The 12,183-nt window shown below is 39.5% G+C and overlaps 1 protein-coding gene across 11 annotated transcripts in view; it reads right to left on the bottom strand.

The window, feature by feature from the left end:
• The window catches only part of LOC143776623 (protocadherin alpha-C2-like), a 513,355-nt gene that overhangs the window by 212,969 nt on the left and 288,203 nt on the right, over window positions 1-12,183 (bottom strand). The window contains exon 1 of one of the 11 annotated variants that reach the window (XM_077266149.1): window positions 6,586-9,068. The exons of the other annotated variants lie outside the window; for them this stretch is intronic. Within the exon in view, the coding sequence (XP_077122264.1) occupies window positions 6,586-8,946 (2,361 nt within the window). The 5' untranslated portion in view covers window positions 8,947-9,068. Of the gene's footprint in view, window positions 1-6,585; window positions 9,069-12,183 lie in introns of those variants that run through there. 11 annotated transcript variants of the gene reach the window in all.

Here is a 12,183-nt window from a genome sequence, read left to right as displayed (position 1 = left end):
ATGGGCAAAATTTTATGCAGTTGGATAAGAGGCTGGACAAACTTGGGTCCGAGCATAATCCAGATCCTCATCACCAGACGTTAACCCCCCAGGGTGAAGGTGATCCTGATGAGACTCAGATATCTGAGGTGCACGCTGATTTTACTGTGCTGTCAGGGCAGGAACAGGAGGGTGATTGTCAGGGTGAGAAATGGGAGAACAGAGAAAATGATGATTAGGTTGTAGATCCAACTTGGTATGAACCGAGACATGCAGCTGAGTAGTTCATGATAGGAGGTGGAGAAGGAGGAAGACAAGTAGCTTACATTGAGGCTTCACACAGACAGTGAGTGATGCAACCACAACAGGCACTGCATCATCAGTCAAAACTCTGGCAGTGGCAATCAGTGATTGCGGGTCTGAAGTTCACAGGGGCAGCAAGGGTTGGACAGCCTGGTCCTTTTTTGAGATCACAAAGGATGACCCAACTTACGTTATCTGAACTTTGTAAAAAATGACAGAGTAGAGGCAAAAAATCCAGTAATTTGCCTATTACATGCGTGAACAGGAATATGTGAGCTCAGAATGCATTAGACTGGGAATCTCACTGCCTTAAAATGCAGATTAGCTGGGCTCGCTAACCACCGGCCACCACATTAGCCACATCTGTGGCTTCTTTCTCCTCAATGTGGTAAGTGTTGTCAACAATTCTCCAACCGAAGAATCTCCACTTGTTTATCCACTTCAGTTGCAGTGAGTGTGAGCCCATCTGCTGTTACGTAACATAACATCCGAACCTGTATCTCACTCACAGTGCAGCAGTTTGTTGTGTTCACCCTACTCCACCCTCTGTCAGCACAGCAGCCAGCCCTCGTCCATACAGTTGTGGTCACATAAGAGATTGTTTCATCCTGCACATGGCAAAGCTATGATCTTGAACTTCACCATCTTCAATCTACAAATAATAACCTTTATTTATATAGCACAAACATATTATGCAGAACTTTACAAGTCAGCAGTTAACGCTAATCCAATAATGAAAGCAAAAATAATGATGACCCTGCTCTTCAGAACTTACAATCTATAATGAGGTGAGGGGTGACACAAAGTACAGGTGCTTATTTACAATGATGGTCCAGACATCTTGAAGAAATGGGAGGTAGATAAAGGCTGCATAAGGTAGTCACCAAGCCAATAGTCATAGTGCTTTTAGGTTTGGTTGAGTTTGATGGTGAATTATGTTCAGAGAAGTAGAGAATGGGCTATATATAAGGACTTTAACTAGGGAACGTGATAGGCTGCCCTAAACAGATGTGGTTTTAGTGAGCTCTTAAAAATGTGTAAGCTGTGGTTAGTTTCTTAGTGTAGAAAGGGGAAGAGGTGAGTTCTTTAGGTAGGAGATTGAACAGAGACGAACAAAGCCCAGATCAGGGGTGTTACCATCTTTGTGTGTATCAGACATTGAAGGTTGTGAGAGGCTGTGAGAAGTGGCTAGAGATAAAAGCTGGTATGCAGTTGAGGTGGCCATGCTGTTGAAATCTCCCAGGATTAGGGTTGGTGATTCTAAGGACTTGAAGTTTGGCAGGAAGTCAGAAAAGTGGTGGAGGAAGTGGGTGGTTGAGCCTGGGGGACGGTATTTAACTGCTACTCTGAGGGAGAAGGGATGGAAGACCCCAATGGTGTGGACCTCAAAAGAAAAATGGTGTCCAATCAGCCTGCATCTATATGCTGTAACATACTTTGAATAGTCTGCAAGAGGAAGTGGTGGTCACTGAACAAGAGAAGGAAGCAGAGGAGGATGTGGAAGTGATAACAATATCTCTAATTTTTGAACTGATGTCGCACAGGGGGTGCCATGGGAGGGTGGATTATTGTGATCGTGAGGGGATCAAGATACCAAACTGTTAGTAAAGGAGCAGGAATTAAGGAACAAATGGAGGAGGACAAGGAGGAAGAGATGATGAGCGCGTAAGGATATGAAGAAAATAATGATCCCCTTTCTGTTGTCCATGTTTGGCAGGCATGAAAGCAAGCTTAGGTCTTTCCCCGCCACCAACCCACCATATACTTGGACCTCATTGAAATGGCCGGCACATGAGCACCTTCTTGCTGCACTGTATGCAGCATGATTTTTGGCCGTATTGTTAGGGTATGAAATAATGCTAATTACTGGATTGCCATTCTGTTAGAAATATGATACAAGAGTAAATTTTTCAAGATGCTTCACCACCTCGAAAGGGAAGTGCGCATGCTAGAGTATCAAAACATACTTGTAGACAATCTTAACAGTGATTTTCCCAAGATAGCAGTGAGGCACACTGTGTGTATCGCAGTTATATACTTCCAACCCCGGTAACGTCGACTCATCAACGCAAAAACATTAACAGCAGCAGTGTAAGTGGCAGAGGCACACAGTGGCTTAGTGGATAGCACTGCCGCCTTGCAACACTGGGGTCCTGGGTTAAAATCCCACCAGGGACAACATCTTTAAGGAGTTTGTATGTTCTACTCATGTTTGTGTGGGTTTCCTCTGAGTACTCTGGATTTTTCCCACAATCCAAAGATATAGTGATAGGAAATTTAGATTGAGAGCCTCAATGGGGACAGTGAAAAAAATGTCTGTGAAGTGCCATACAATTAATGGCGCTACCTAAGTGAGAAAGACAGCTAAAAATAAAAGTAAGCAATTTCTAGGAGTCAGTTCACAAATTTTTTTAGACCAGTCCATGCACCAAGCAGAACAGAGTACACATCTGACACGTAACGAACAACTGGAGAAGATAGTGCCTGAGTATCTCGAGCTCAATAAAATACAATCAGGGTTTTTTGGATCCTTTGCACTTTGATCTTCAAAAATGGAATAGTGGCCTGAGCTTGCCTGTCACACCTTGGAAGTTTTGTCATGCCTGGCAGACAATGTTCTCTCATAGCGTGTCATCAGCACTGCTAGTGGTGTCCTGATGGATAAGTGCATCTGCCTGTCCCCTGAAAGTTTAGACTGCCTAACTTTCATGAAGATGAACAAATTATGGATTTCTAATGACTGTTGCAGACTAGGCAATGTTGCATTTTTTAGTATGCTGCATTAATCTGACGTTATTGTGGTCTGTGAGACTTTTGTCATGGCTTGTGTGCCTGCTGTTGCTACTGATGCTGATGTTACAAACAATTTTATGAAATGTGGAGCCTTCAAGTTTGGTCTCCTTCTGGTGGGCTGCTTGTAATGGAAGGGGTGTCAGAATACTATTTCTACTCTGGGGAAATTGACAAGCTATGGAATTAATGGCGCTACATAAGTGAGTATAACTAAATTGATGCAACTTTAGTGGTGCTTGCCCCTAATTTTTGAAAATGTTTGGACTCCAAGTTGGGTCTCCTTCATGTGTCTTGCCTGAATTTGGGGGAGCTCTCAGACCACCAGGCCTACACCTGTAACTCATCCACCTGTTACTTATTAAAGTTTAAGCTAGAAATGCTGGTCCAAGCCCTGCCCAAGGTGCTGTTCCATGTTGAAATGTGGCCAGCTGGCTGCACAACACAATTAGCACAAAGGATTTTTATACTGAAATGTAGCCTGCTTTCTAGAGCATGCTATTAGTCCAAACAATTTAGATTAACCCTGCTGTTGTCTTCAGTCAAAAACGACCGATTTTGAACTTTAATATTTTTTTAAAAATTCAAGATGCGGTTCTGAAACTTGTGGTTGATTGACTTTTCCTCATTTGAGGGGTTCTTACTATGCGTATTTTTATATATTTTTTTTATGTTTACTTTTTGCTCCACAATTTTTTATACACTTGTACTCTTCGGTCAAAAATGACCGATACCTTTTATAGTGATCTCCAGCCATTTTATGAGTAAAATAAAGGAGCTATAATCTCATTTTGGACTATATATTACATCTACTACTATTTATCAATTTATTTAGGTCCTTTTGGTCCATGCAGATTTACACATACATTTATTGTTATTAGTTATAGTTTACAGTTGGATGAATCATTATTTTTGTATGTGCAAATATGCATAATATAATAATATACTAATATACATAAATATTCCAATAAAGCCATGTTAAATGTTTTGACAAAAAAAGAAATAAAAAGTAAGTTTTTCTTTCCATTTTTCATTTGTTTATAAACAACCAGGTTCACATACAATATAATACTGCAAAAATTATTCAATTAAAACACTTAAATTAGCTAAAAATCAAGACTTTATTAGGTCCGGTCAAAAATGACCGGAAGATAGCAAGTGTATAGTGGTAACCAGGAGAATAGCAGGGTTAAAAAATGTGGACTTTTGTCTGTAGAAAATCTATTAGCACTAAATATATATACAAAACCTGCAAGAGAAAAAGTGAGCAAAAACCCTGCTGTAACTAAGTAATTAAAAAGCAAAAAGTGCATTTAAATAACACAGTTTTTAGTAATACTTCTTTAATAAAAAAAATAGTATAAAAGAGTTACCTTGTCGTGGTGGGATGGCTTTTATGCTATTTTTTTAATAAAAAAAGTATTACTAAAAACTCTGTGCTATTTAAGTGCATTTTTTGCTTTTTATTTACTTAGTTACAGCAGGGCTTTTGCTCACTTTTTCTTTTGCAGGTTTTATATGCTTTGTGGCCAACGTTCTCAAGCGTTTAAGTTCTGCATGTGTACCAACGCAAGTCAAGCTCAATTTTTGTGTTTTTTCTTTGTATTAGTGCATTCTGTGCCAGCCGGGGTGTTACCACTCTTTTCTGAGCTGGAGATTATATATAAAGCTCCCCCAGGCTGGTGTTCTACTGGTTGGGCTCATTCCTGTTGTCTGCCCTTATTTACACTGGGGTCAATATTGACACATGGTAAGGTTTTAATATTAGACAATGTAGGACTGTCCCGATCAGCATTACCTTGTCGTGGTGGGATGGCTTTTATGCTATTTTTTTATTAAAAAAAAAAGTATTACTAAAAACTCTGTATTATTTAAATGCACTGTTTTCTTTTTATTTACTTAGTAACCGCACGGCTTTAGGTCACTTTTTCTCTTGTAGGTTTCACATGTTTTGTGGCCAATGTGAACATGCGTTTAAGTTCTGCATGTGTACCAACTCAAGTCAAGCTCAATTTTTGTGTTTTTTTTAATATATATACACTTAAATGTGGCCTTGTTTCAAGAACATACTATCAGCAGAAACAATTTGTATTTTCAAATGTGGACTCGTGCATGGCCAAAAATATTACCAGCACAAAATATTTTTCTGGAGAAATGTGGCCTTAGTTCTGGACCACAGTATTACCACAAGTAATTAATATTTTCAAATGTGGACTTTTGCCTAGGCCATAATATTAACAGCGCCAAATATTTTTCTCAAGAAATGTGGCCTGATTTCAGGAACATGCTATTAGCACAAACAATTTCCATTTTCAAATGTGAACTTATGTATAGCCAAAAATATTACCAGCACAAAATATTTCTCTGCAGAAATGTGGCATGCCTTCTGGACCAGAGTGTTAACACAAAGAACTTATATTTTCAAATGTGGACTTCTGCCTAGTCCATAATATTAACACCACAAAATATTTTTCTCCAGAAATGTGGCCAGGTTTCAGGAACATGCTGTTAAAACAAAAAATTTGTATTTTCAAATGTGGACTCATGTATGGCCGAAAATATTACCAGCAGAAAATATGTTTTCTGCAGGAATGTGGCATGCCTTCTGAAGCACACTATTAGAACAAACAATTTCAATTTTCAAATCTTGACTTGTGGACGGAGCAAAAGTATCAGCACAAAATGGTTTGATACTGAAATATCCCCTGCTTTCTGGAGCACTGAATTAGGACAAACAATTTAGATTTTTAGGTGTGGACTCTTGAATGAAACAAAAATATGAACAAAAATGATTACATACTGAAATGTGGCCTGCTTTCTGGAAGATGGTGTTACAACAAGCAAACTAGATTCTCTAATGTGGACTACTGACTCAAGCACAATATTAGCGGGACAAAAGAGTTATATGCTGAAATGTGCACTGGTGTCACACATACTCAGCAAAAATGATTGATCTGCTGGAAGGTTGGTTTCACAGCTACACAGGATCCTATGTATCTGAACTAGCTGACTATCAATCACCTGGATAACATTCTATCCTGTAGCAGCAGCAAATGCTAAAACAACATGTCTACTCTTTATATGGAGTGGGACATGTGACTTCGGCAGCCAATGACACAAGCCCTTGTGTCTGGATATTGTGGATGGCTTACGTGCCCTAATTGGCTGACGAAATCAGCACACATAAAAGTAATGGAAAAAAAGAGCGTTCCGCTCTCCTAACCTCTCCACATGCTCCTCTAACCTCTCCACACACTCCATCATCAAACATGTTCCCCCTAATCATCATACAGCACCACTATCCTAGCCAAAGTAATAACAAAATCATTAGTGGAAGCTCGATGATTTACCCAACTGTGACCGAAGTTTGCCACCTAGTTACGCTTTCCATTAATAAACATAGGACGTGCAAACTTTTCTTCTGGAGCATAAGGAAAATTATTACATTTTAACAACTCCTTGCATGTTATTTACTAATTGTAGGAGTGAAATTATATTGGGTAATTTTCTCACCTGATTTAAGATGACTCCTTGATGATTCCCAAAATTTTCACTTCCTGTTGATTGAGAGAAATTCGGAGTGAACATGATCAAATCGTTCTTTGCTTGTTGAGAGTTTGAGCATACCCTGTATTGAGTTTGTTGGGAATACATCCAGCTTCCTCCAGTGTTGGAGCAGATTTTGTAGCTTTCTTTCAGCTCATTGACCTCATCTCTGTATTTTTGCCATTTTAAAACAGTGAACACAATTAACGTAATAAGAAAAATGCTTGAAATTATGCAGATGGCAGTAACCAAATAAACATTTGCATCAGAAAATTCTTCGACATTGCCTCTTGACTCATAATTCTCAAGCTTTATATTCTCTTCAGAGTCCACCAAGGAGATGACAACTTGTGCTATCGCAGTCATCGTTGGTTCTCCATGGTCCTCAGCCACCACAACTAATCTGTATTCATCATTGTCTGTATCCATAAATTGCCGTTTTAAACTTATGTCCCCAGTTTGGTGAGAAATGGTAAATGGTATTTTTCCTAATAAATCCCTAAAATGATAAGACATCAAAGCATTATATCCAGAATCAGGATCAATTGCTCTCACTTTTGTTACTAGATATCCAGACTGGGCAGACCTTGGAGTTTTAACAATAGCTGATGCATAAAGTGGAGCAAAGTTAGGGGCATTGTCATTAATATCTTCAATAAAAATATTTAGTGTCAAATTAGAGCTTAGCGGAGGTAGGCCAGCATCAGTGGCTTTTACATGGCACTGGAAATATGTGATTTGTTCATGATCAAATGACACTAAAGCAAAAACCTTCCCATTTTCAGGATTAATGGAGATGTAAGAAGATATGGAAATCCCACCAATGGTGCTGTCACTAATCGAATATGTGATGAAGGAATTTTGGCTAACATCTGGGTCAAAGGCTGATGCTGTATAGGCAAGAGAACCTGGAGGATTGTTTTCCTTGATAAATATTGTATCATGTGATTGTTGAAATTGAGGAGCATTGTCATTGACATCACTAATATCAATTATAAGGGTTGTTGATACTGACAGCGGTGGAAGGCCTTCATCTTTTGCAGTAACAACAATTGTATATTGAGATTTTGTCTCTCTGTCCAGTTGTCCATTCACCGTAATGGAAAAATCTGCCATAAATGCAGGGTTGATTTTGAAGGGTGTTTTCTCTAAAATATAACAATTTACTTTACCATTTAATCCAGAATCTTTGTCATGGACGCTGATTATTGCTACAGTTGTTCCTTGAGGAGAGTTCTCAGGAACCGGAACAGATAGTGATGTTACAGTCATCTCTGGGGAGTTGTCATTGACATCAACAACAGTCACTAGAACTTTACAATGTCCAACCATTGGGTGATCTCCATTATCAACAGCATCAACTTGAATTTCATACATTGCGACAGTTTCAAAGTCCACTTCACCTTTTACTCTTATTTCCCCCGTGTCTTTGTTTAAAGTAAAAATGTTGCTAATTTCTTCTGTCACCTGCTTTCCAAATTCATATTTTATTTCTCCATTCTTTCCCTGGTCTAAATCAGTGGCATTCAGCTTTATGACTAAACTTCCTAGAATTGCATTTTCAGTGACACTACATTGGTAAAACGGCTGATAAAAAGAGGGGGCATTATCATTAACATCTTCCACAGTGATCACAACATTAGTTGTTCCACTGAGTCTTGGTTTGCCTCCATCATAAGCAGTAAGAGTAAGATTGTGAAAAGACTGTTTTTCTCTGTCTAAAGGTTTTTTCAGTGCAAGTTCCACTGATCTGATTTGATTCATATATTTCTGAAAATCTAAGGCAAAATAATCACTTGCACTGAGCTCATAGTTTATGATGGAATTTGTACCAATATCTGGATCAACTGCTCCCTCTAGAAGAAACCGTGATCCTGCAGGTCTGAGCTCTGATATCACAAGATTGAATATTCCAGAGGGGAAAACTGGACTATTGTCATTGATATCCTCTATTTCTACATCTACACGATACATCTGCACAGGCTTATCTACAATAACCTGCAGGGGAATAATACAGAAGGGTTTAAATGGACACAGCACTTCTCTGTCTATTGTCTCTTTAACAAACAGGATTCCATTCTGCAGATTAACCTGGAAGTATTCCTTCTCATCTCTAGAGACAATATGTAACATTCTGAAATTAATCTCACCTATATCCAGTCCAAGGTCCTGAGCAATTCTCCCGACAAAGGTGCCATGCTTGGATTCCTCAGGGATGATATAATGCAGCTGACTCAGGACCACATCCCATGACATGTGCAGTATTAAATAATAGACCAACCTGCTCCTTGCTTGATAATCCTGTATTTGATTTAGCATTTCTTTCATTGCTTAGGATAGATAAGGCAATTTCCCTGTCAATAAGGCATTCACATTGCATAGGGATCCACAATATGAGAAAAACCAATCATGGCTGAAATCCTCCACGCCAGGCTTTCAGAACCAATAACGGAGAAAGGGATTTCTGCTTCATTGCCAACAGCTGGTGTGGAGTGACATCTAGTGCTAAACTTTGATAATTCAACTAGCTCCAATTACATGTAAGAACCTTAAAAAATAGTTACAATTTAACTGCCATGTATGTTAAACAAAAATGCAATTACATTAAGCAAAATCAATGGCTTTAATGTCATATATTTTATATTTGTCATTGGTATGCTTTATTTTCTATCAATTGTATGAATTAATTTATTGTAGCTCCTAAAAGGTAAAACAGCAATAGCCAAGTATTTACATTTCCTTAAACTGTCAAATTGAAAAAGTAACAAATAATAAATGCATAGTTTTTCCACAATGTTCTTGAACAGAATAATGCTTTGTTTAGTGACACAAACATTTAAAAAAAAGTTTAAAAACTTCCAGCAATGCTGTACACTAATTGCTAATATTTAATAAAGTTTCCCCAGCCCTGAGATATGTCCTGTAATGCCTAACCAAGATGGAGTATATTTGTAAGGTCTCTTGAATATTTTCAGTCCAAGTGTGACCCTACAAAACATCTCACTTGGGCCATTGTTATTTGAGGGCCAGTGCACATGTCTGAGGAACAAACCCCAGCATGCCCAAGTTACATTCGATGTTGAGACAGAACTCAGCCAAGTCAAGGAGTCCACGGAAGATGTCAAATTGCATTTGGATAACATCTGAGTGCAGTTGGATTTTCACGGACTGACAGACTTGAGAAGATGGAGAAATTATTTTCTCCATCTTCTCATCTGAGAACATCGGATTAGACTATGATCACACTATGATCAAACTCTAATCAGAGGGTGATTGGCATAATCAACCATATTCTCTAAGATGAGAGAAAATACTATTGTGTATGCCTGCCTTGAAAAGGGTTTCCGGGCTTGGCTCACCCTCCACAGGTCTAGCATTGAGCTTTTACTACTGCTCTTAGTGTCTTTTATTGTCTACAGTGCTCGAATCACATTGCCAGTAGTGATGAGCAAAAATACTCAGTACTCGAGATTTCCTGAGCACGCAAGGGTGTCCTTCGAGTATTTGTAAGTACTCGGAGACTTAGTTTTCAGCGCCGCAGCTGAATCATTTACATCACTATATGTATATTCGCTCATCACTAATTGCCAGGACTGCAATCAATTTGCGAGCTCAGAGGTTTGAGCAACTCATACCACCTTCTTGGGAAGAACCACTAAGCTCACTTATTAGCTGCAGCATTTCAGACAATAGAAGACAATGGAAGCAGCAGCCGGGATTCAGCAATGGAGGAGGGTGACTGAGGGATCTTTTTTTTTTTTTACCAAACTGTGCCTGGTATATTGGGAAACACCTTTAAGGTATCTTACATTCTTGGATTGCTGTCAGTGAATTGCTAAATGACATGCGCATAAATAATTTTTTTATCAGATATAAATGGAAAATGTATTTTCAACCTTTGTATGAATCAAATCTGCATGTGAATATAGAAAATTAAATATATATCTTATCAGAAAAATCTCCACTTATCACTCACTTCTTACTCTCCCCTGCTGTTTAACATTTATTGTTTGGCGCTTGGTCATTTTTCTTTTCAATGCCCCCACACTATAAACTGCAATATTTAAAATAGGGGGAAGGTTACTGAGGGATCAGTTACCTGTCAGTTAAGCCACAAAATAGAAAAATGGTATTTAGTAACAACATAACTATCCCTGACCAAGTGTCACTCTCAATAGTTGTTATAATTTAGGACTTATTGTAACCTAGTCGCTACTACATCATACAACGGGGGTGTGGAAACCACAAAAACGACCAAACGGAACCATACTTTATATATACAAAAAAATCTTTATTTCATATGGCAAACACGGTCTAAAATTGTCAATACATGACAAAAATGAAAAACAGTGAAAGGCATGTACAGGCCACGAACAAAGTGCTACTGTGCAAAATATTAACATGCAGACCATGAAGGTAATCCCATATAAATCTCAGTTGTTAGTATGGGCGATCTATACAAGACAGCGAAGAAGAAATCTGTCCACATGGGCACAACCTATATAACAAGGTGCTGCTACACAGGCCCGTCATCTATCTCAATACTGAAAATACCTATTAGCCATATTATTGCCACACGGGGCTAAGTCTACACACACCTGTGCAGCAGTATCTGTAAATCATATTAATTGAGGCTTGAAATAGCTGATATAAAGGGTAACAGCTGATCCTCATGCTTACCACAATGCCACCAGCCTCAGAAATGCCCATGTGGTAGGGGCATGTATGTGTGACACGGTCCCTAAAACATCACCTCACATGGAGTTACAAATACCCTTCAACTGTGCCCATTGCGGGGTGGTAACTACCACTCTCCATATTACCTTTTAAGATGGCGCTGTTGTATACGTCGGTCCACGGTGCCCGACGTGCGTTTCGGAGTTGAACTCTTTCGTTAATAATGGTGAGGCCAGAGAGCACCAAATAAAGACACGCCCACTACCCCACCAACAGCCCCACCTGCGGCCCACCCCAGAGCACGAGCATATCATTAACTGAAAACTGAAAATAGAGATTAAACAACAACCACAAGACAGACTTCATCACCCCAGGTATCATTTTAATCAGTATAATGGCTCCATCCTGACACTGTCTGTAGTTTACTGTGCACAATCCTGCTGACAGGTTTCCTTTATCCCCTTTCTGACCTCGGACGGGATAGTACGTCCGAGGTCAGATCCCCCTGTTTGATGCAGGGCTCCGGCGGTGAGCCCACATCAAAGTCGGGACATGTCAGCTGTTTTGTGCAGCTGACATGTGCCCGCAATAGTGGAGGGTGAAATCGCGATTCACCCACTGCTATTAACTAGTTAAATGCCGCTGTCAAACGCTGACAGCGGCATTTAACCGGCGCTTCCGGCCAGGTGGCCAGAAATGAGCGCATCGCTGATCCCAGTCACATGATCGGGGGTCAGCGATGCTTCTGCAGAGTAACCATAGAGGTCCTTGAGACCTCTATGGTTACTGATCCTGGATAGCTGTGAGCGCCACCCTGTGGTCGGCGCTCATAGCACACCTGCAATTCTGCTGCATAGCAGCGATCTGATGATCGCTGCTGTGTAGCAG

Source organism: Ranitomeya variabilis, chromosome 5, assembly GCF_051348905.1.
Source record: "Ranitomeya variabilis isolate aRanVar5 chromosome 5, aRanVar5.hap1, whole genome shotgun sequence".
NCBI classification, from domain to species: Eukaryota; Metazoa; Chordata; class Amphibia; order Anura; family Dendrobatidae; genus Ranitomeya; species Ranitomeya variabilis.
Note: the sequence above shows the minus strand (reverse complement) of the source record. Positions and strands in the feature narration are given on the sequence as shown.